The sequence below is a fragment of the Danio rerio genome, chromosome 6, assembly GCF_052040795.2.
Source record: "Danio rerio strain M-AB ecotype USA chromosome 6, GRCz13ab, whole genome shotgun sequence".
Lineage (NCBI taxonomy): Eukaryota > Metazoa > Chordata > Actinopteri > Cypriniformes > Danionidae > Danio > Danio rerio.
In genome coordinates this window covers 26,512,246-26,538,858 of record NC_141026.1, presented here as the reverse complement: position 1 = coordinate 26,538,858, position 26,613 = coordinate 26,512,246, and the positions used below count along the sequence as shown (strand labels likewise).

Here is a 26,613-nt window from a genome sequence, read left to right as displayed (position 1 = left end):
TAAAATAAATTATTCTATTTTAATAAATAAAAGCATTAAAAAAGAACAACAATCAACATAAAATAAAATAAAAATTGTTTTACTTTTATTTGCTTATTTGAATATGTGGATGCTCTGTAAAGTGATTCAACTATGAAATACATACTAACACATGCCAGTCATTGGTATGTGAAAATAAGGGATATGCCCACCATAATAAAGGATTCCCCCAACCCCCTTTACAAAAATCCCCAAATTACTAAATATGCTCATTTGGAGCTGTTTCATTGTAAATTAACAGTCAAATGGTCAGTAATATGTTTTATTATTATTATTATTATTTACAAAAGAACAAATAAATAGTATACATCAGCAGCAAATAAATTAACAAACAGTTCCGCTTATTAAAATGTATTGTAATGACTCAGTAGCCGTTTCTTCACTGTAACGTACACATAATGTACAAAGAGCAAAGAATTAATGATTTATTTAGAATTTTTTTTCGTTTGATTACATTAAATAACAGGTGTCACTTTAAAAATACACACATCTAACATTACAATGAAAGCATTCGACTGCTTTCCTAACTCATTTGGACGAAATTACTTTGAAAAAAAAAAACTCACCAAGATCAACATCTTTAGATATTAATATTATTAATTATGTGTATATGTCTGTTAAAACACGCACCCAAAACCCAGACTTTTGCTCTGCTTTAAATCACGGGTACAGAATCCGTTTGAGAAACAGAATCTGTTTATCAATATGGAGCGCGTCGCGAATCGGAGACGACACTTGAAAGGGTTTAAGGGTGACACAGGTGATAGTTATCTGGCAGTTACTAGTTATTTTTATGTGTAGCCTATAATAATAAATAGGGAGACAAGTTGGACCTACGCTGAGGACCAAATTTGAATTTTGCTTTTCCAAAAAATATCAATGATCTAGAACAAAATAGAGCTTTAGTATTGAGAAGGTATGTTAGAATTTAAATTCAGCTTAAACTAAATTAAACGTTCGACATCCCATGCCCGCCCAGAACAAACCCATAAAATTAAGGCACATGAGAGATAATTATAACATATTTACACTGAAGTGATAACTTACCTTGAAAATGTAGGCTATCTTACATTTATTACAACTTAAATAGTAAATGATGTATATTTTCATACTTTACCAATGCCGTTTAAAATATTATCAAATATATAATTTAAATAAAATTGTAAAAATATTTTAAAACATTATTTTTTTATTATTTTCACTTGTTTGGTAAAAGCATAATTGTGTAGTAACATTATTTCATTTGAAGATGTTATGTTAATATTATATGTAAACAATACATTGAAAAACTTAATTATATAAATTATAAAAATGATCTTAAAGATTACTATATTATTTATTTTTAGCTTTTATATATTTTGTTCAGCCTTGTGAACTTTGTTTACATGAATATAGGCCTATGTTATTTTTCTAGCTGTTTTGTAAATGAATCTGCCACAAATAAAATAACAGCCTATATGTTGGAAATTTTGGCGACTTTCACTTTATATGAGAAAACTATAAGCAGTTTGTTTAAATTTTTATTGACTAAAACTTTTCGTTTGCCTTTCATCATTGTAAGTAGTTTTTTTTAGCTTAACTTGTATGTGCAGTTTTTAAAACATTACAAATTTCTAAGATTCTATTTAGAACGCGCTTCAATGACGTGAGAGCCGCGGCAGGTTTATATGAACATTCTTTATTGAAATTCTTTGTTGGGTGTTCAGGCGTTTGTTGGTGTAGTGGTGTTTGTGCGGTTTGCGATTTTTGCTATTGATTACGGTTATCGACTCTCGGTTTTTGACACTTTTTTCGGACTTCGACTACGGCTTTGGATTTGCGTTTCACTCGGTTTTGGATTCTCGGTAACGACCCTTTTCTGTATTTGACAAACGGCTTCGGACACCCCTCGGATTGGTTCATATTCGGCAAAACCCCCATAATGGGAGTTTTATCAGTGTGTGTAAGTATTCGATTTGCACACATATAGAATAATAGTGAATTCACAAATGTTTACTGTTCAGTAAAGAATTTTTATTAAATTATCAATTATCAATGTATTGTCTTCATTATTAAGTGATTTAGCATTACTTTCCCTTTAAGTGTGTGTGTGTGTTTGTGTGTGTGTGTGTGTGTGTGTGTGTGTGTGTGTGTGTGTGTATGGAGAAAAATAGGCCTAATACATTTTATTTTTCCTCATACACTTAAAGTTACTAACATACTAGTCAGCTGGGTATGTACACTATTTCTCATTTGTAATTCTCTTTCTTGTGCAGGAGGAAACACCTAGCAAGGTGTTTGGTGTGCCCTTACCTCATCTAAGGAAGACCGGTCAGATGAGGCAGGGTCTTCCTTTGCTCCTCACACATTTAGTGGGCTTCCTGGAGAAGCATGGTGAGTACTGTGTATTTGAAAGTGTTTCCAAGTCACGTATGCTGAGACTGTATTTGTAAAATATGTGTTTGTTTTTAGGCCTCAGTACAAGTGGCCTGTTCAGGGTTGATGGTGCAATTGTGCGCCAGTATGAGCTAAGGAGATGTTTTGATCGTGGAGGCTTTCCAGAGCTGAACAGTGAGGATGTTCATTCCTCAGCCTCTGTTTTAAAGCATTTCCTCAAATTGCTTCCCGGTGGTCTTATTCCAGCACCACTCATGATCGAGCTACTGAAGGTGTTCAGGAGTAAGTGTAGTACAAATGCTGATTAGTGAACATTTAATGTACTTGCTCTATCAAATTCTAAAATTCTTTTAATATGTTATCTTGCAGTGTTCAAACTGAGCAAACGTCACCGAGCAGTGAAGAAAATCCTGGACAGCCTTCCAGAGGAAAATTTCAACCTCCTCTGCTATTTGGTTTTCTTCCTGTCCCATGTGGCTGCTGAAAGAGGTGTCAACAGAATGAGCACCACCAACCTGTCCTTAGTGTTTGGTCCAATCATCTTTCAGTAAGTGTTTACTTTTATATCTGTAATCAGCTGATGTTGTGTGTACTTCAGAGCACATATCTTCTGGACTGAAGGGTCTTACATGCTCCAATATTTAGAATCTGAAACGACAGAGCAGTCTGATAGAGCTGTCAATCATACAAGTAAGATGTCTGGTGCATTTATTAATGTGACATGTTTGGTTATCTGCATGTGCAGTGTTCCTCAAGGGCCCACAATGCTTGAGGAGCAGGAGATGTGGATCAGCTTTACTGAGTACATGCTGGACAACCTTAAACATCTACTTCCCAACATGTACACTTATGAATCTGCCAGCAACTCACCAGTGAGTATATACTTTCAATTGATGACATCTGTGTGTTGAAAACGATGATGATAATTATTTTGGTTTGTGAGACACTTAAAGATGTATTTTGTGTTTGAGCAGGCTGTCAATGTGTTTGTGGCGGGAGGAGACTCCACTATTGAGTGTGTCCAGCAGCTGCCTCTCACAGAGACCAGGTATATGTTAAACACAAACACGCACAGCAGACTGATGCTTGTCAGATCACAAACTCACACAAATTGTTTATGGCAATTAACATATTGTGGAGTGCTTGCAAGTTATCCATATTCATGCTTACGATGTGTCTGTCTTTGAAAGATCAAAGTCACCAAAATTTGGACGACTTGGGCGTCTAAGACGAAGAATAACACATTTTTGGAGAAAGTGCACTGGCAAAGTGGAAGCGATTGAAGAATCCTATGTGGCTGGAGATGGTCTACAGCAGTCGCAGCAGACAGTGAGATTTACTGGAAGAGAGTGAGGGCTGGTGAGGTCACCAGAAAACAACGGGGCTTGTGAAGGGCTGGTGAGGGTGACCAAAGACACAGGGTTGGTGAGGGTCACCACAGATGATAAGGGTTGGTGAGGGTCACCACAGATGATGAGGGGTGGTGAGGGTCACCATAGATGACGATGCACGCATATGATTATGAAGACAAAGCAGATGCTGATTCTGACTCTGAAGCTGATTGAAATAAAACTTGTCATCTTCATTCAATAAGTGTCTCTCTCCTTTTTTTTTTAAAAGTCTTTTGTGTTTAGTTATGTTGTAAGTTGTTGATTTTTCTGCACTCAAATGTTAACATCTTTCAATACATTCACAACAAATTAAACATGTATTACAAAATAGTTAACATCAGAACTTTACTCACATAACAATATAAATACAAATTAACAGTAACTTACTACATACTAAGTGCGCAAACTTAAAGTTTTTTATCTTTTAATATTTTGATGCATTTTTTTCTACTTTTTCAAGTTCTTAGTCACCTTTGCCATGGGATTGATTTGTACACAAAGACACACTGTAGCACAGTAAACATTTATTAGTCTGTTTATTTAAATTACACATAAAAAAAGTCAATTAAATAAATAATCAATTCTAAAACATCCCATTGTAAAGTAAAATGGCAACCACTACCTCAAAATACAGTGAGTAACACAAGAGACTGTCAATTATTCTCAGAGGTTTAATGTGCAGATTGTTAAAAAAAAAAAAATATATATATATATATATATATATATATATATATATATATATATATATATATATATATATATATATATATAAATATATATATATATATAAATATATATATATATATAAATATATATATATATATATATATATATATATATATATATATATATATATATATATATATAAATAAATATATATATATATATATATATATATATATATATATATATCATGATTTGTATAGATATTTCTTTTTCAATTTCAAATGACATGTAAATGTATAATATAGAAATATAAATATTTACATTTGAATTTATTGCTAAGTTTAATATATTTTAACAATTAAATATATTTTATATACATTAAACAATTAGCTATTTATTTAATATATTCAATATTTTAATTATGTTAATTATACTATTTCATAGCATTTTATGTAATTTTCTAGGTACTGTATGCAAATGTGTATTTAATGTTAAAACAGCATATTTGTAAAGGTGTGGTTATACAAATTGCAATCAATACACTAATGAATAAATAAACATGGTTACTACTACACCTTTAATGTACTAAATGATGATTTGATAATTTTTGTAGGGCAAAGACGACAAATTTAATGTTTGATAAAGCAAGGCCAGTTCCAGAATTAAATCACTGAAAGTGCTTGTAGAATGAGTGATGGTGCTCTCTTTGGCCATATGATACTTTTGTTAAAATATGTATAATCTACATCTTAAAATCTACACCTTAATGACTTCACCAATATTAAAAGACATGCTGTGAACTGAAACAGTCCAGTTTTTTTTTCCAATTTAGAGCAGCAGGATTAGAAAGCCAGACCCGTATCAGAGTGTGTTGCTATCAGAAGCCATCAAAATGACACAGTGGAGTGTCATGTTTGTCTCTACACTCACAAAAGAGAATTTTGTGGGTCTGTGTTCTCAAGGGAGAATTTTTATTATTAATTTATTATTGCATTATCAAATGTATTAAATAATAATATTTTTTGATAGGGCAAAAAAAAAATCTTTTCTATCTGGGCCATTTAAAAACCTTTAGCCCTTTATGAAAATTTAATTCATAATGGTCTTAATATTTTTAATCCTGTTTATATATATATATATATATATATATATATATATATATATATATATATATATATATATATATATATATATATATATATATATATATATATATATGCCAGCTACTCACTGTAATGGTTTGGTTACAGTGAGTAATTGGCAATAGTGTTGCCAGTGAATTACTGTAACTAAACAGTTTCTAACTGGCAACAGTGTTGCCAGGTAATTACTGTAACTGAACCATTACAGTGAGTAGCTGGCAACAGTGTTGTCAGTTAATTACTGTAATAGAGCAGTAGCGGTAACTAACTGGAGACTGCTTACAGTTACTTACTGTACTGTCGTGTTGCAACTCACAGGATTATACTGCGTAAACATTAATGGTATGTCATTTATAGTTATTGTAGTGTTACTAAAATTAATCAGTATTCTTAAGTGTTAAAATGCATATCAGTTGTTCAGACACATGTATTTTATTGTTTTGGCAGCAAACAAATATAAAACAGAAAATGTACAACAAAATTAAAGCAATCAACACATGCTGTGTATATAGCACAGTTGTCAAACATTTAAATATCATCTGACATATTACAGAGGGCCACAGAGTTTAGCGTTAACTCAAATTAAACACATCTGATCAACTAATTGAGGATTATTAGAAATCTACAGTTAATGTTGAAGCAGGGTGGGAACTAAACTCTGCTGGCTGCAGCCCTCCAGGAACTGAGTTTGACCACATTTAAGCAACTGCCAACATTTATCACAGTCACAAATGCAAAAAAATAATAATAATGAAATAAAAAACAATATACAATAATTACTTAACAAACTCCATCCAAAGCAAAAAATAAAAAATCGTTCAGCACTGATCCTCATGTTGTTCCAAACCTGTAGTAGTAAAAAAAATAATAACCTGATTTATGAATTTATTTAAGAAACACTTTATTCTACAAACACCACTTTCACTTACTTCAGTTGATGTTCAGTCAACTTTATTGAGCCTCTGCAAAAAAAAAATAATAATAATAATAAAATGGAAGTGTTGTTTAAGAGAGAGTTTTTTATTTCACCTTTTAATGCATGTCGTTCATATATAGTATAATACATCCCTTTGAAAAAGCTCTAATGTGGCATTACTTGAATCCTGATATACAAAGTTACACTAATATAAGGTTAAAAACAAAAAAGGATCAAAAAGAAAAAAAAGTTTTCTCAGGTTTCAAATAATTAAAACAAAATAGCATTTCAAAACAACACACACATACTGTATATTTGGTTAGAAACACGTTTGTCAAAAAACACAATACTCAATAAAAAAAGTTTAAAATAATTATAAAAACAAAAAACAAAACAAAAGTCGGCAACACAGAGAACCCAAAGGATCTAATCGTATTATTATTTACTTAAAAATGTTCAAGAAAACAAACATTTCTATTGTCCTTAGGAATTGATAATTGGAAACACAGCTCTGAAAAATACTTAGCAATACTTAGGACCTGAGAGTAGAGGTTTGTGAATCCCTGTGATGATTCACATTAGCTACCTAGCTGAGGAGATTGGAATTTAATGGTTTTTATGTGTATACAATCTGCTTATTTGCCAAAAAGTACATTATGGAAATAGGCAATATCCAATGAATAAATATAGTTAAATGAAAGTAATGTAAAAAGTTATATGAGGAGAGGCTAACTAGCTAACAATGTAGCCCTCAAGTACACAGTTCAAGACAACAACAATATAACTTAATACACAGACTTAGTTTAGAAACCCTGAAAAACATTTGAACACATTTTACTTACTCATTGTAGATTTTTGGATTAAAACACCAGACTCTGCATCTGAACTGCTAAACAGAGAACAGAGCACTCAGAAGTAAACAAATCAAACACCTGGCTCCCTTAAAGGGCCAACATATTTTGAAAACTTTTTTTCACAATTTTGTTTAAAATAAGACAGACATCCTGTGTATGTGTGTGTCAATGTCTAAATTATTGTTTTCTGCATTAAGATAAATGCACTATTCTATATTTAGCACCTTAAAGCATCAGAGTAGATGGGACAGTAATGGTTGAACAGTAATTTACCATTTATTATCACAGTTACTACCTGTAATGGCTACATAAAGTAAATTACTGTAATTTATTCTTTAGACTACACAATTTCATACAAATCCTGCTCATTTTACATTAAAATGCTGTTTCCTGTTATTTCAGCAAAACACTGGCTATTTCATATATATATATATATATATATATATATATATATATATATATATATATATATATATATATATATTATACTTTGTATAGATAGTTTTTGTTTTTAATGTCAAATAATATATAAATATTTTAGTATAGATATTATTAACAAATGAATTTATTGCACAGTGTAATATATTTATATTATTAACAATTAAATATGGGGTGAGATGGTGGCTCAGGGGTTAGCACTGTCACCTCACACTAAGCAATTTGCTGGTTTGAATCCCAGCTGGGTTAGTTGGCATTTCAGTGCTTGTTCTTACCATTATTGATTTAACCAATAGGCGAGGTAAGCACCTGCTTAGGGCCCCAGGTAATGGGGCCCCCCAATAAATATCTAGAAGTATAAATTATACTTATAAACTATATATAACATCGTACAAATACAATTTTAACATAATTAAATATTATTTAATATACAATCAAATATAATATGTAATGGGTGACGCAGTGGCGCAGTAGGTAGTGCTGTCGCCTCACAGCATGAAGGTCGCTGGTTCAAGCCTCGGCTGGGTCAGTTGGCGTTTCTGTGGGGAGTTTGCATATTCTCCCTGCGTTTTCCCTCCGGGTGCTTCAGTTTCCCCCACAGTCCAAAGACAAGCGGTACAGGTGAATTGGGTAAGCTAAAATGTCCGTAGTGTGTGTGTGTGAATAAGTGTTTATGGATGTTTCCCAGAGATGGGTTGCAGCTGGAAAGGCATGTGCTGCGCAAAAACTTATGATGGATAAGTTGGCAGTTCATTCCGCCAGATTAATAAAGGGACTAAGCCAAAAATAAAATAAATGAAATGTATTAATAATAATAATATTACAAAATAAATGATCTATCATGGAGCAGTCAGCAGTAAAATTATATCTAAAAAAAATATTTATTATTGTTAGTTGTAAATTCATTTTAAGAAAACTAATCATTTAAAAATACACACTCATTCACACACATATACTACGACTAGGGTTGTAACAATATATCGGTATGACGGTCTACCACGATTTGAACGTGCACGATTATCACACCATGAACAATTGCATATAAACGGTTTTAACCCTTAAAGACCGAGACAACCGCCCGCGGCTAAAAATAAGTATTGCTCTTAAATGTTTAATAACTTTTGATCCGCTGATCCGATTCATACAATTCAAAGATTGGCATAAAGAAGAGAATCTCAGCTTTCCAGTGCTGTATCACATAACATTCGCGGACTTTCAGAGGCTCCGGAATCAGTGCGGTTACTTCATCAAAATTTGACCACGCTGATTTGACAAAGAAACGCTCGTCACTGTGTCTCCGGACAAACCAGACACGATACATTGATGCATTGTCCCTCCTCCATGCCCAGATTGGTTCAAACTCGCTATATCACAACCAATAAGCATAGGTTTCGCTTTTGTTTGTGGACCAAAAACGAGCTTTTTGAACAACACAGAATGAGAGATAGGCATACATTTATGCGCGGCTAAATAAAAATAGAAAGTATAGAAAAAATAGAAAAAATATAAATAAAAGTACTTTTGCATGCACATCAGCACAGAAACATGACAAAACAGTGACACAGCAAAGACGAACTGCTGCTCTTGCTGTTTTCAAAAGACGCAAATGAAGGTGCAGCTGTTTGTCTGCATTGCAGACAACCATATCCAAATCCATATCCACAGACAACCATATCCATGCTGGCACATAAAACCTAAGGATGTTCCATATTGAATCTAGTTTCGTTATGTAACTATTTATAGTATAGTAAATATTTATATCTATTTTTTTTTACTGAGGATTTGCACCATGTTTATTTGGACTTTATTTGGACTTTGACACATTATTTATTATTTTCTTATTTTTTTATTTGTTCATTGTAAGTGGTGTTGTTTATAGTAACTGAAAATATATTATTTGGAAAAAGTCAAATTTGCTTCACTGTTCTATTATTTTGTAACATTTGTAACATACCGTATACCGCGAAACCGTCAAACCGTGGTATTGTTTTAGACGATTATCATACCGTAAAAAATTCATACCGTTACAACCCTAACTACGACCAACTGACCCAGCCGAGGCTAAAACCAGCGACCTTCTTGCTGTGAAGCAACCATGCTAAACCACTGAGCAAATGTGCCGCACCTATTTTATTTTCAACATTTTTATTGTTATAACTTTTGGAGAGAAAGGCACAAACACTAGACGGGGATGAATTATCTTTCTTCATATGTAAAGAACTTCTCGATATTTGGGGGCCCTAAACAAAACTGTTGTTTTATGGAAATGATTTGATGCAGCATTTAAAACTTTGCAGTTTTAATTTTGACTAAAGCAGTGACCTATTTTAATAACTAAAGTTAAATAAATAAAACGTAATTAATTAACCTTTATAAACAACAAAACACAATACAAATAACAAAAAACAGTCATATTTTTTTTTAAGTACACGTTAAAGCCCTTAAGCCAACTAACGTTACAGATTTTTTAACCCCGCTTCATAAGGTTCCTCATGATAATTTGTCATACAATGACAACACAAAAAGTCTAACGTTAACGGACTAGCGTTAATTCAATATCTTTTTCAGATATTCTGAAGACAATGTTGGGGTTCAACTACAGACAAGTGAATTACACATATAAAACAACAAAACAAAACAACAAAAAAAACAGAATGTACCTGATGTAAAACCACATTGGTGTCTGGGATTAAATAGTGAGGATATGGGCAGAGGTTGCTTTCTATACAAGTTTCTTCTTGCAGCACCGGAGCTTCATCTTTGCACTCCTTACAAACTTCACTTCCACACCAGATGTCATCTCGGAGATAATGTTCCCGTACGATTTTCAACACTCCGCCAGAACGGGTCTTTTTTACAAATGTTTTGGACTTGAACATGGTCAAGCTAATGGTAGCGACAGCGGTTTTGAAGAGCCGTTCCACCAAAACACAGCACACAGTGAACCCGCGTGTGCAGCCGCGCGCCGCCTCTAAATTGTTCCGGGGTGATTCAGCGAGATAAAGGTTCCTAGTCTTACTTACAACGAAGAACCAGAGTCACTTTAAGTGTATTCTATAATATTTGGCTGAACTCACACATGCGCCGATAAAATGGCTTACAATGTGTTTGAAAATGCTGTAAATTATTGGGAGGCTGTAAGCAGTTAGAGCATGTTAATCTTCTGTCATTTTACGTTAGCTGATATGTTCACTCTATTCAACACTAGATGGCGGAAAATTCCAAGTGGTGCTCGCTGCAGAGCCATTTGAGGAGAGCTGAGCTCCAGCGAGGGGGAGCTTAAGCTTGAGCTCCACCTTTTTTGCGCTTCTTCTACGAGTGATGTCACTGGGGGTAGGGTTAGGGGTGGGGTTGGTGTACGCATTAAAACAGCTTACAGGAGGAGGAGCGACAGCTCATGCTCCCCCTCGCTGGAGCTCAGCTCTGCTCAAATGGCTCTGCAGCGAGCACCCTCTCGAAAATTCCTACGATTTTTTTTATTTTTTATTAAACAGTAAATTATTACAGCATAATGAAACATTAGGAATTACATAAGGAACATAAAAGATGCCAGGGGGATAAAACAGTAAAGAAGGGGAAAAAATACAATAAATTGGAGATACATATAACGTAAAGCTTAAAATAAAAATACAATATTAATAGTGTAAGTAAATCAAAACAAAGTACCGCTGTTTACAGGGGAATTTTAAATAGGGCATGACAAGATAATGTTTTCCTAGCCTTAGTGTTTCCTGAACCAGAAAGTGTTTCAAAGTTTCAGTTCTTTTATGAATACCTTAAAAAGCGGTTTATTATTGGAGAATTTGCTTTTATGGATATGATATTTAGCAAGTAAAAGTAAAAGATTTATGAAGTAGAACACTTTTTCTGTACTACTGTCTGTATCAATAAAACCAAATAATACATTTTCCCAAAGCAAAGAAAAATTGGAATATATAAACTCAATTACAAATTTGCAAAAGTTACCCCAAAATGTTTTTGTGTAGGAACAATACCAAAATAAATGTACAGTTGTTTCTTCTTTTGAATTACAGAAAGTGCACATTGTGTTAATATTTAATTTAAATCTTTTTAAATAGCTACTCACTGGGTAGAATCTGTGAATTAATTTAAAAGACACTTCTCTGACTTTGTTCACAATAAGATATTTGTGTGGCAAAAGCCAAACTTTTCTCCAGTTTGAAATATTTGTAAAATTGCTCCAGTAAGTAATAACATAAGATTTTGCAACAACTTCTTTCTGAAATAAAATACGGATTGATTTGTTAGTTGAATTTGGAACAAGACAAGCTTTGCCCACTGTTGTTTCAAATGGATCACAGAGAGATGGTGTGATACATAGAGTTCTGTTCAAGCCTTTAAACAGTGTAATAATTCCTGCAGGAACAGCATCAAATACAATGGCAAATTCTTTTGGTGAGACAGGAAAATCGAACTTCTGTAAGAACTCATAATATGATAGCAAAAAACCATTTTCATTAAAGAGATCATGAACTAAAATAATTTTTTTATCATACCAACTCTGAAGAAATAAGGATTTGTTTTTGTAGAGTATATTGCGGTTATTCCAAACAAAAAAAGAGTGTTGAGAAAAGTTGTGTTTATAGATAAGAGACCAAGCAAGAAGCATTTGCTTGTGAAATGCCGAGAGCTTTACAGGTAACTTCTCAATATTATAATGACACAGGGAGAGAAAGTTCAAGCCACCCAGCTGTGAAAAAATATAATTAGGGATATAATTCCAAATCGATGTGGGGCACTTTAAAAATTGTTTCATCCAATTAACTTTAAAGGTGCAATTTAATGTATTAAAATCTAAAAAATTTAATCCTCCATTTTCATAGGTGTTCTTAACAACTGTTTTCTTAATGTGATGTGTACGATTTCTCCAAACAAAGTTAAATAATAACTTGTCTATTGTTTTACAAATTTTGTTTTCTAATTGCAAGACCAAAGCGGCATAGATTAATCTGGATAGACCTTCAGCTTTAGTAAGTAGCACTCTTCCATTTAAAGAGATATTTCTTTGAAGCCACTGATTAAGTTTTTTATGAGTTTTTTCTATAATTGGAGTAAAATTTTCACTACAGCGTATGGATTCATTTTTGGTTATAACAATTCCTAAATAAACTACTTTTTCTTTAATCGGGATATTGCAAATAGAGGGAGCATCACAATCTTTCACAGATAATAATTCACATTTGGCAATATTCAGGTGTAAACCAGATGCTTCTGAAAATGTATTTATTACTCCTAAAGCTATGGCAACTTGATCACTATTTTTTAAAAAGAGAGTAGTGTCATCCGCTAACTGACTGACAATCACTTCCCTTTCTGCTATATTGATGCCTAAAAGATCACTTTGCTTAATATGATCTGCTAATAATTGTGCAGCCAGTAGAAATAAATAAGGAGAAATGGGACATCCTTGGCGTATGCCCCTTTTAACATCAAATCTAGTTGAAGTCCCATTTTTCAGTTTAATTGAGCTGTTAGCATTACTATAAAGAGTTTGAATTGCGTTACAAAAAAATGGACCAAACCCAAACCTTTTAAGACTGAGAAAAATAAAATTATGTTCAAGGGTATCAAAAGCTTTATAGAAGTCTAAAAATAATATATAACTTTTCTCTGAAATCAAGTGGGAGTAATCGAGAATGTCCAAAACTAGTCTGATATTGTTAGCAATATGTCTATTCTTCATAAATCCTGATTGGGTTTGATCAATAACTGAGTCTAATATATCTTTAAATCTTTCAGCAAGAATTGCTGCAAATATTTTATAATCATAATTTAATAGACATATTGGTCGCCAATTATCAATAAACAAGAGATCTTTATTTGACTTTGGGACAAGTGTGATAAGACCTTGATTCATAGTTGGTGGCAATTTGCTATTGGAAATACTCTCATTAAATACATGCAATAAGAAAGGCGCCATCTGTTGGGCAAAAGTTTTATAAAACTCTGATACCATCCCATCTGTTCCAGAGGATTTATTATTTTTAAATGGTTGATTGCATCCAGTATTTCTTTACTAGTTATGGGCTTGTCACAAAAAATCCTATCTTCTAATGAGATATTTGTAGGATTTTTTTAAGGATGATAAAAATGAGGATGTTAATTGTTCTGAGTAGTTGGAAGTGTATAATTTACTGTAGAACATAGAGCAATATTTAGATATTAATTTAGAGTCAGAGGTAACTGTTCCATTAATATTAAGCTTGTTTATAGTATTGTGTGAAAATTCCTACGATTCACGAAAATTTCGACATCTTTGACGACATTTTAGCTCTAGTAACCTGAAAATATTTAATTACAGTAAAGATTTAGTCTACTAGCCAACGTCAAACGATTAAACAGAACAATAATTCGGCAATCAGCTTTTTTAAAGGAATTTGACTTGCTGTTAAGGAGAGCTCAAACAGAAAGTTTATTAAAACTGCTTGTATTCAATACATTTGTTTCTGTGTAATAGCAATGTTTTTAAGATATTGTTCTTTATTTAATGCTTAAGAATTGTATTGTTATTTATAATGCATATCTGTGCCCAACTGATATAGGATGTACTGTAATAAATCTATTAAGGTTATAACCTAAATAAATAGATAATAGATATACACTGTAAATTGCTGGGTTCCACACCATTCGTACATTCATATTCATGTTAGATTGAGCATAAAACAGTCAAGCTCCCCCACCCCTCACCCTTCCTTAAAAACCCTTAAAAATCAGGCCCGGCTCCAACTTGGAACTCTAGGGTGGGCCATGTGACATTTCGGGTGGGCCAACAAAAATAAAAAAAAAAATTTATATATAATGATAACAATTCCATGTCCCAAGAGCCAGTTTCTGTGCCCGACGATCCGGTTGTTGTGGTCCTAACCTTCAACAACCACCCGTTCTACAATGCACTGGCCCCTTACGGCTCCCCCTGCAGGTGGTGGGCCTGCGGGAGAATGGTCCCACGTCGCTCCTTCGGGCTAGGCCCGGCCGGGTTCCGTGGGAAAAAATCCGGCCACCAGGCGCTCGCATACGAGCCCCAACCCCAGGCCTGGCTCCAGGGTGGGGCCCTGGCTGCGCCATACCGGGCGACGTCACAGTTCTTGATGTTATAGAACACATAAGGGGTTTTTGAACCACACTTAGTCTGACCTGTCACCTAAGACCTGTTTGCCTTGGAAGACCCTACCAGGGGCATTAGCCCCTGACAACATAGCTCTTAGGATCACTCAGGCACTCAAACCCCTCCACCACGATAAGGTGGCGGTTCAGGGAGGAGTGGCAAAGCAGCTCGGGTGGATGAGATTCACCCTGTGTATCTTAGGTCTCTGGATGTTGTGAGGCTGTCGTGGCTGACACGTTTTTACAACATCGCATGGAGGTTGGGGACAGTACCTTTAGACTCGGCAACTGGGGAAGTGGTTCCCATTTTTAAGAAGGGAGACCGGAGGGTGTGCTCCAACTATAGGGGGATCACACTCCTCAGCCTCCCGGGGAAAGTCTATGCCAGGGTAGGAGGAGAGGAGGATCCGGCCAATGGTTGAACCTAGGATCCAGGAGGAACAATGCGTTTTGCGTCCGGGCCATGGTACACTGCGGTCTATACCATCACCAGGGTGCTCGAGGGTTCATGGGAGTATGCTCAACCAGTCCACATGTGTTTTGTGGATTTGGAGAAGGCATTAAATCGTGTCCCTCGCGGCATTCTGTGGAGGGTGCTCAGGGTGTATGGGGTCAGAGGCGATCTGTTGAGGGCCATCTCGTCCCTGTATGAATAGATTAGGAGTCTGGTTCGCATTGCCGGCAATAAGTCACATTTGTTTCCAGTGCATGTCGGACTCTGGCAGGGCTGCACCTTGTCACCAATTCTATTCATAATTTTTATGGACAGAATTTCAAGGCGCAGGCTTGGGCTGGAGGGGGTCCGGTTTGGGGAACACAGGATTTCATCTCTGTTATTCGCAGACGATGTTGTTCTGTTGGCTTCATCAGACATGGACCTTCAGCATGCACTGGGGCGGTTTGCTGCAGAGTGTGACGTGGCTGGGATGAGAATCCGCACCTCCAAGTCCGAGGCCATGGTGCTCCACCGGAAAAAGGTGGTTTGGCATCTCCAGGTTGGAGGAAAGTCCTTACCCCAGTCGGAGGAGTTTAAGTATCTCGGGGTTTTGTTCACGAGTGAGGGAAAGATGGAACGTGAGATTGACAGACGGATTGGTGCAGCGGCAGCAGTAATGCGGTCGATGTACTGGTCTGTGAAGTGAATTTTATACTTTTTAAAGGGTGAAGTTAATCTATATATTCAAATTGTATGTGTATAATCTGCTTGTAGACATACATACTATTAGAAGAATTAAGGTGTTACAAGAAATGGATAAGCTTTATGGTTAACCTAGGTGGAATTTGGGGTCAGGGGTTAACCTAGGTGAAAATTGGGGTCAGGGGTTAACCTAGGTGGAAATTGAGGTCAGGGGTTAACCTAGGTGGAATTTGTGTGACATATGTAGATCAAAGGGAAAAATAGTTGCAAAAGAAGTACATAAGCAGGCCAGAACATCAGTGAGACATAATTTTTCAGACAGAGATGCTACTGGGGGTCTCCTGAAAATTCTCCTTTGTTGTCGACAATAAAGTATACTCTTCTGATATTCATAACCTCCAGACTGAGTTTGATTCATTAAGAGAAAAACCAAAAACCACTACATCTGTTGTGGTAAAGATGGAGCTGAACTGAAAGGCAAAGCTCTCGATTTACCAGTCAATCTACGTTCCTACTCTCACCTATGGTCATGAGCTTTGAATCATGACCGTAAGGACAAGATCTCGCATACAAGCGGCCGAAATGAGTTTCCTTCGAAGGGTGGCAGGACGCACTTTTATGGATAGGGTGAGGAGCTCTGACACCCGGGCGGAGCTCGGAGTAGAGTCGGTGCTCCTCCACAGAGAGAAGTCAGCTGAGGTGGCTCGGGCATCTGTTTCTGATGTCTCCTGGATGCTGTTTGATGCTGGATGCTGTGTTCCAGGCATGTCCCACCAGGAGGCGGCCTCGGGGAAGACCCAGGACATGCTAGAGGCACTATGTCTGGGGATAGGGAAGTCTGGGGTTCTCTCCTAAGACTGCTTCCCCCCGGAAAAGCGGCAGATGATGAATGAATGAATGATAACAATTATTTTAAAGGTAATAAATTTATAGCATTTTAAAAATAATGTATTTATCTTTTTAAATGTTCTCTGTCATTTTAATCGAAGCAAACTAACTGATTAAGTGAAATTAAGCGATGTTTGCCAAGATGTAAGAAAACTCCAGAAAAACATGTTGCTCTCCATGAACTATATAGGTGATTCTATAGTTGCAGTTACATTTAGTGACCAAAGCAATCAGGGTATCTTCCGAATCAGGGTAACTTCCGTCCAATCCATATCTGTTTTCAAACCAAAAAAGGAAAATGAAGAAAACGGCCGTTTTTACGTTTTTCATTTGCTCACAGCAAAAGACGTCAAACTCTTTTTTGAATAGATTACTCTTTTTTCCTCCCTTCGCCACAGTATCCAATGGTGTTTATGTAGAGCCAACCACAGGATTCACATCAGGAGAGCTTGAACTCCACTCTATATTTGACCAGATAGTGTGAGGAAGGCTCCATCTCCTTCATCATAAACATCTAAAAGAACCTTTCTAAACAGTTCTGATGGTAGCTGAATTAAAGACAAAACGCACGCACACACACACACACACACACACACACACACAAACACACACAATAATAAATGATGAAAATTCATTCATTTTCTTGTTGGCTTAGTCCCTTTATTAATCCGGGGTCGCCACAACGGAATAAACCGCCAACTTATCCAGCAAGTTTTTATGCAGCGGATGTCCTTCCAGCTGCAACTCATCTCTAGGAAACATCCACACACACATTCACACACACACTCATACACTATGGACACTTTAGTCTACACAATTCACCTGTACCGCATGTGTTTGGACTGTGGGGGTAACTGGAGCACCCGGAGGAAACCCACGCGAACGCGGCGAGAACATGCAAACTCCACACAGAAACACCAACTGAGCCAAAGCTTGAACCAGCGACCCAGCAACCTTCTTGCGCCACTGCTTCACCCTAAATGATAAAAATTATGAATGTAAAAAAGTAAAGAAAATAAGTAAAAAAATAAAATGAACTATAAAAATAAAATAAATTAACATACAAGACATCTTGGATCTATGGCTGAAGGAAAAAAAAGATCAAGTGTATAACGTATGCATGCATGATATTGTAAAAATAAAATTAAATATGTATGTATTTACACACACACACACACACACACACACACACATATATATATATATATATATATATATATATATATATATATATATATATATATATATATATATATATATAATTATTTTTATTTATTTATTTATTTTATTATTTATTATTTTTATTTTATATGTATCCTAATTTGCACGTACACAATTGACATGTGTCAGATTTCTATGTGGGATCACTGTTCACGGCACAATGTTCACAAATGACCCAAAATAAAATGCATACTGCAAAATAAATAATACTTTGTGATGAACTTTGCAAATGAGTGTCTAGAGGTCTCAAAATATTGGCACAAAACAGACACCTAAACAAATTACCACAGTTTTAACCGAAAAACAAAACTATCTTAATTTACGTCTGTTTACAGCTGTCAGCAACACGTCTTACTGTCGCGTTTGGTGATTGCTGATTAGCCAAAGCATTTAACCGGGAATAAAACCTTTGACCAATGAAATACCTTTTGCCACGCCCCCACCTAGTGCCACGCCCATTGCTCCAGACTGCAGTTACCCGTACCTGCACGTAGAGCTGAAGCGCCAGCGGTTTCATTTACCCACATTGCTCATTTCTTACATCGAGCTAACAAATTATTCAACAAACACAGAAGCAGATGATGGAGGTTTCAATACCCTAACTAATCTTTTCAGACTGATTCTTATATAGATTTTGGTTTCTCATGCTATGCAGATATGCGAAGGACATAATCAGTTATAGCAACCCAAAATAAACTGTTGAACTAAGCAGCTGAAGAGCCCAACTAAAGCAGATGCTGACCTACATCATGGTGACTTCAAAAGAACAACAGAAATGTCATGAAGAGCTTTTGTCCACATGACAGAAATAAAGTCAGAGCTCAGTAATGAGTGAAACTCCTGATGTTAGTGAAGTTGTTTAATGATCTCTGCTGAGATCTTCATTTTTATTGTGTAATTATTTTAATTATTATTTTATTAAGAATTTTAATTTCAGTTGATTTCATATTTTGGCTGTAATTTGTGTTTTTCTTTCCTTCAGTGATTCTGTTTGTTAACAGTTGTTCATCAATTCATCCTTTAATTAGACTCTTAATTATCTGATTAACTTCATCACATCACTGCCTGAGTGTTCAACCCTCTGTAGTGAGGACACTAGTGAGGAGTTTGCACTGGGATTTAAGGGGTTAAGTGTTTGATGAAAAATACAGACTGTGGAATGTATTTGATGTAGCCTATTTGTACAGTAGATTACTGGCAACAGCTGCCGGCATTTTTCCGTAAATTTAACGGATTTTTTTAACAGTGTAAATAAATTAAAGATAAATTATAAATGTTGTGCTGATTGAACTAAACAACTTTTCATTTATGTAACTAACTTAAGTTCACTTAAATAAATATTTTTTCTTTAAGCTTAACTCGGTTACGTGGAACCTGTTGACATAAAAAAGTTAGAGCCAACATATCATTTTTTTGAGTGCACCATTGCGGAGGACAATAGCATCTGTGTTCAAGGCCAATATGAAGGATAGCTAATGTTGTGTTGTATCTTATTTTGTTTAAAAGTAACTGTGTAGTTACTAATGAAGTGAAAATATGTTTGCTAAGTGTACATATATGAACACACTGCATTGAATGACTTTATATTTTTGTGAGCTATAGATTTTTTGTGAACTGGGCATTGTATCAGTTGATGAAATACAGTTATTTTCTGTAAAATTAAACAGACCTATAAAACTTCCGTATTTTTACACAAAATTCCTGGCAACCACTGCCGGTATTTTTCCGTAAATTTAACGAATCTTTTAACAGTGTAAATAAAGTAAAGCAAAATTATTAATGTTGTGTTGGTTGAACTAAACAACATTGCATTACCTTTACGTAACTAACTTACATAATTCACTCAAACAAATATTCTTTTTTACATAAAAAGTATACATAAAAACATAAAAAATGTATACATAAAAAGTTATTTAAAGCCAACATATCATTTTTTTGAGTATAATTTGATAATTATATACACTCTCCTCTCTTTTTTTTTTTTGTTTGTTTTTGTTTGTTTGCTTCTCCTTTACTTTTTTTCTCACTTATTTCATTCTTGTTAAGAAATGTAAGGTGATTGTATTGTATTGGATAAGAAACTGTGCTGGTTCTTGTTGAACCAGCATAAAAAAAATAAAAAAGAGAGTCATGTCAGTGATATTTTGAGATATGCCAGTAGGTGTCAGTATAAGCACGTTATAAGCAATATGATAAGTTTCATTTTGCATTTATAATTAAAAATATTTAGGCTAATGACACCTATTATCCGCATATATGTTATGGATTAACAACATGCATTTTATTCTAACTTTATAAAGCATATTATTTAAAATATCTTAAAATGAAAATAAATAATTTAAATAATAAAATAAATTAATAAATTAACAAACATAGAGAAGTCCATGTAGCCAGCAAAGAAACAGCCATGATGCAATAATATACAGCACAACAAATCAGCATGTCACAAATTTGATATCCACTGATATGTAGCTTACTGTCAAATGACTAAATATTACGCATAGTAGCAATAAATACCGGAAGTATAGCTACGAATACGTCAAATAAATGCCTTTAAATTAAAACATCATGGTAGTTCAGCATATAAACTAACTTGCGACGCAATAAATCATGTAAAAAGTGACGTAATGATTAAATATGGTTTTGCGCATGTTGTGTCACTAAGCTTCGCCGAGTGTCGATATCACTGAAGTCACATGCAGCGCGACACTGAGTGACACAGCTCACTACGCATGCCACTAGTACCGAGTGACACATGACAGTGAAAACCGGGAGGGTTGGCGCAAGATGGCGACCTAGACGGTTGTGCTGGTTTGAGCTCTGAGCCATCTGGAGGAGTTTACATTGTTTGGACGAATATGTATCACTGAAATCAAGGTGGGGACTTTTATAAGTAGTAACTCAGCTAATTTCGATGTCTAAACCCCAGTTATAGACTGAACTATACGCAGATTCAAGAGTTCAGTGCACGTGCCGTCTGCAAAAATGCCAAAGAGTAAAGACCGAAAGTTGTTCTCTTCGCTTTTCGAACCTTCTGGAGACCACGATTCGTTGTCAAATACACCATCAAGCAGTCCTCTCTCAAAAAAACTTTGTCAGGATGAAGATGATCCTAAAGTGTCTAATGTTGACATACTGCGTGCTGTTAATTCCCTCAGTGATCGATTTGCGTCGATGGAACAACAACTTGCCCAGAATTCGATTACGATTGCTAATCTTTCAAAGGCTGTTGATTTTGTCGGAGAGGAGTTTAAATCGATGTCCACACGAGTTAAGGCAAATGAAAATAAGGTCACGCAAATTCAGCAGGTGGTTCAAGTGGTTCAAAGCAAATGCGATCAAGCCGAGATCTACAGCAGAAGGTGGAATTTAAGGATCATCAATCTCAAAGAAACCGATGGAGAAAATATCAGAAGCAAAGTGCTGGAAATCCTTAAAGTTCTCACTCCAGACGAAGCAGATGACATCCGTTTTTATGTTGACACCATTCACAGAATTGGTCGTCCCGGAGCAGGTGGAAATCGCCCTCGTCCGGTCATAATTCAGTTTGCGCTTTGAGTGTACAGGGAGAAAGTCTGGAAAGCGGCTAGGGATCATCCCGCTCTTAAGGAAAGAGGTGTTCGTCTGATGGAGGACTTGACGTTTGCAGAAAGACAACAGAGGAGGTTGCTATGGCCAAAAGTAAAAGAGGCAAGAGAACAGGGCAAGAGAGCTCACTTTCGTGGTGCAGATGCTTTTATTGATGGCAAAAAACTGTCCGTTGAGGAGTTTGAAGCTGAAAAGTGAACACTGACAGAAAACTACTATTTGGTCGCTGGCTCTTGTCAGTGTCAAAAGTTAACTCATTCGTTCAGTCTGATCGTCCGGGTAATGTGACTGTTCCAGGTTAACAACTGTTCAACACCGGCTGCTTTGTGAATTTATTTGTTTCAGGGTTCTTTATACATTTATACTAATTCTGACATCCAAATTTTTGTTTTATGTCTGATTTTATTTTCAGTAATTTTAAAATTGTTTCACTTAATGTTAGGGGTTTACGAGACAGCATTAAAAGAAAATCTATTTTTATTTTTGTTAGACATACTAACGCGAATATAATTTTCTTACAAGAGACACATTCATGTGAAAATGATGTTAGGTGGTGGCGATCTCAGTGGGGTGATCAAATTTTCTGTTGTCATGCTTCACATCATTCAGCAGGTGTCGCTGTTCTGTTAAATAAGTTCAAAGGTGATGTGTTAGAATCGGTTAATTCACCAGAAGGGAGATGGATACTGATAACTGTTAAGTTGGATAATTCAGTTTTTATCTTAGTAAATGTTTATGGTTATAATTCATCAGTCCAAGCCAAAAATATGTCCACAGAGTTATCTAACGCTATTTTAGTTTTACAGAGAAAATATAAAGACGCTTTTTTGTTAATTGGAGGCGATTTTAATGATGCCCCAGATGACTTCATAGATCGCTTTCCCCCTCATGCTTCATCCTCTTCAAAATTTAAAATTACAAATTTCTTGTCCTCTTATCTGTCTGTTGTGGATATTTGGAGATTTTTAAATTTTAGTGATAAATGTTACTCCTGGAGCAATTCCTCTAGATCGTTACAATCACGGATTGATTTATGGTTGATCAATCCTGAATGTATTCAATATGTAACAGAAATTTCATATACTTATGCTCCCCTTACAGATCATAAAATGATTGTTCTGTCTCTCTCTGGCTCTAAAATTAATAATAAAAGTCTGCGGGGATATTGGAAGTTAAATAATAGTTTGCTGAATAATGAAAATTTTAATATGCAGGTTAAAGGTATCGCACAACACATTTTTGTCAATAATCAAATGTCACATTCTAGCAAATGGGAATTATTTAAGTTTAAAGTTAGACAGTCAGCCATATATTTTAGTAAACAAGTTAAAAACAATAACTTGAATAAGGAACGGTCATTGATGAACGAGTTAAATATTTATTTAAAAAAAGAGAATCTAACAGAGGATGAAAAAGTTAGATTAGAAACTATAAAATCTGAAATTGACCAAATTTACGTTGATACTGCAAAAGGTGCTTTTATTCGTTCAAGAGCCAAATGGTTAGAAAAAGGAGAAAAAAATACAAGTTACTTTTTTTCACTAGAAAAGCGGAATTATAAAAGGCAAATGATTTCCTCACTTAAAATTGATGATGTTATTACTTCAAATCCTAAGTTAATTTCTACATATGTAGAGTCCTTTTATTCCCAATTATATAAATCTGTATTTCAAAAGGATAAATGTTATAATTTTTTTGAATCTGTTAAATCTTCTGTCTCTCCTATTTCACCTCAATTTAAAGATACTTGCGAAGAAAATCTGAATAAGCTTGAGATGGAAATAGCATTACGTTCAATGAAACAAAATAAGTCTCCAGGCTCAGATGGTCTTTCAGTGGAGTTCTATCTGCATTTTTGGAATATAATTGAAAATCCTTTATTTGAAATGTATAAGGAATCTATTGAGCTAAAGGAGTTACCAACCTCTTTGAAACAAGGATTAATAACCTTGCTTCCTAAACCTAATAAAGACCTTATGATTTTAGACAACTGGCGCCCAATAACACTACTTAATGTAGATTATAAATTATTATCTTTGATTTATGCAAAACGCTTAAAGGAAGGTCTAAATGAAATTATTAGCGAGTATCAAACTGGTTTCATGGCTGGGCGACACATAAGTTGGAATATTAGATTGATTCTGGATTTGTTAGATTATTCTAATTTGATTGAGTCTGAAGCATTACTACTTTTTCTGGATTTTCATAAAGCTTTCGACACTATTGAGCACCAATTTATGTTTATGGCATTAAAATATTTTGGTTTTGGGGACAGGTTTATTTCTATTATGGAATTGTTTCATAGAGATATCAATAGCTCTATAAATTTATACCCAAATACTTCTAAAAGGTTCCCCATATGTAGAGGAGTCCGTCAAGGATGTCCTATTGCTCCATTTTTATTTCTTCTTGTTGTAGAGTTCCTGTCCATTTATGTTTTAAAATCATCAGCAATTCAAGGTATTACCATATTTAATAAAGAAATAAGGATATCTCAACTTGCTGATGATACCGTTCTTTTTCTAAAAGATAAAGATCAGTTACCTGCAGCTTTGCAATTAGTAAATGATTTCTCTATTGCATCTGGATTAACCTTAAATGTGACAAAATGTGAAATTATATCACTTTATAATTCTGAAGTAAAAAGTTTATGTAATATACCTGTTAAAAAGACGGTAAAATATTTAGGAATAAGTATAACAAAAAATTTATCAGAGAGACAAGATTTAAATTTTTCCCCTAAAATAAAAAAAGCTCAAGGTATATTTAATAACTGGCTTCAAAGGGATTTATCTATTATTGGAAGAGTTTTGTTGACTAAAGTAGAAGGAGTGTCTAGATTTGTTTACCCGGCTTTATCCCTTTTTGTTCAAGATGCTATTTGTAAAAAAATTAATGATTTATTTATACAATTTGTTTGGAGAAACAGACATCATCATTTAAGAAAGGAAGTAATTCAAGGGCCAAGAAAAGATGGGGGATTTGAACTTTTAGATTTTTTTGACTTAAACTATACTTTTAAAGTTAAATGGCTTAGGAATTGTTTATTGAAAGCAGACTCAATTTGGTTTTTTATACCATATAATATTTTCAAAAAGGTTGGAGGATTGCGTTTTTTACTAACATGTGATTATTCTGTTAAGAAACTACCAGTAACATTGTCCAATTTTTATCAACAAGCTCTTAAAGCATGGAAGCTGTGTTATGTGCACAATTTCTCACCCCATAAAGCAATTTTGTGGAATAATTCTTATATAACTGTTAATCGGAAATCTCTCTACCTACAAAATTGGACAGATAAAGGTATTTTTTTCTTATCTGATATTTTGGACCAATCAGCTAATTTACTTTCTTACAAAAATTTTATGGAAAGATGGTCATTCCCTATTAAATTTAAAGAATATAACTATGTAACAAAAGCCATCCCCTCTGGTTTGTTAATGCTAATGAGAAGTCATATGTCTTCATATAGTATCAATATTAATAAAAATGATCCTGCTCTTTACTTAAATGGGGTAGACTTTTGTAGTAAAAAATGTACAAACAAAGTTATTAGATTAATATTTTGCAAAAATAGAGCATTACAACCTAGAGGAAAATTTTTTTGGAATGTATATTTCCATGATGTTGTGTGGAAAAAAGCTTGGATGCTTCCTTTTCGTTTTTGCTTAGGTAACAAGTACAGGGAATTACATTTAAAAATTTTACATAACATTTATGTTTGTAATCAAACATTAACTAAATTTACGCAGACGGATGGAAACTGTTCATTTTGTTTACATCTCCCAGAGACGTTGATTCATCTTTTTTATGAATGTGAATATTCAAAAAAATTTTGGGAAGATCTATCATTATATGTAAAAAAAAAATCAGGTTTTAGTTGCAATTTGACCCCCAAAGACATTATTTTTTATTTTGTTTCAAACAATTTATCTGTGGAATTTTTATTGAATCTTTTAATTTTGTTCGGTAAATTTCATATTCATAAATGCAGGTTAAATAACTCTAAACCTTGTTTAAAGGTTGCTATTGCAGACTTTCATTTGTATATAGAATCGCTCCAATATATTAAGAGCGAAAAATGTATAAATACAATTATTGTGGCAAAGGAGCTTAAGTTAATTGATTAGTACTCTTGCTGTTAATTGGTTAAGTTAAAATATTATCAATGTAAAGACCTCTATGTTGTATTGTCTGTTTCATTTGTTTAATTTATGTAATTTATTTTAATTTATGTTATTAGTTACTTTTGAATTTTGGATGTCATGTTAAAATTGTATATTTGTTGTTCAATAAAAAAAAAAAAAAAAAAAAAAAAGACAGTGAAAACCGGACGTGCACCGGAAGTGTCACTACACTCAGTGGCATCTGTGCGTCAGATGTCGTGTCACTTCATGTTAAAACTGCCTCTCAATTATGTAGCATTGAGATTATGGAGAAATAATTGTGGTGTGCAGTGGCCTTGACCATTTGTCACTGAATAGCCTAACAGATGCACAACAACAAACAGATCAAATAAATATAGGTAGGCCTACATACATACAATGTTTAATTATAATGCACAAGGACATGTTTTTGAAGGACATGCACAAAGTAAAAATTGCTGTAGCCTATGTAACATTCAATGTTGAAGCGATTTGGATGATCGAATTCACAGTTTTAATTTATCAAAATGTAATGATCGCATGCTGTTAAAAAAACATGACGAAATGGGATTTTTTTGTAGATACTGTTCATATGATCTGATAAAATCACAATAACAAAATTAAACAAAGCAGAAAAACTATATAGGCTAATAGTAGGCTAATTTTTTTCTTGGCTCATTTAAATA

General features: G+C 34.3%; 1 protein-coding gene and 1 non-coding gene across 2 annotated transcripts; one reads left to right on the top strand and one right to left on the bottom strand.

The window, feature by feature from the left end:
• The first annotated feature begins 1,365 nt into the window (after positions 1-1,365).
• On the top strand, positions 1,366-4,000 carry LOC137490209 (protein FAM13A-like). The gene is made up of 7 exons (XM_087257201.1): positions 1,366-1,981; positions 2,295-2,412; positions 2,491-2,697; positions 2,785-2,962; positions 3,161-3,287; positions 3,390-3,463; positions 3,606-4,000. The coding sequence occupies exons 1-7, from the start codon at positions 1,961-1,963 to the stop codon at positions 3,766-3,768; spliced, it is 888 nt and encodes a 295-aa protein (XP_087113327.1). The 5' UTR covers positions 1,366-1,960; the 3' UTR covers positions 3,769-4,000.
• A 2,023-nt stretch (positions 4,001-6,023) lies between these two features.
• LOC103911231 (exosome complex exonuclease RRP44) lies at positions 6,024-10,770 on the bottom strand. The gene is made up of 4 exons (XR_015944646.1): positions 10,483-10,770; positions 7,373-7,419; positions 6,544-6,576; positions 6,024-6,461 (listed from the first exon to the last, which is right to left on the bottom strand). It is a non-coding gene; the product is annotated as an exosome complex exonuclease RRP44 (transcript).
• Positions 10,771-26,613: the final 15,843 nt, after the last annotated feature.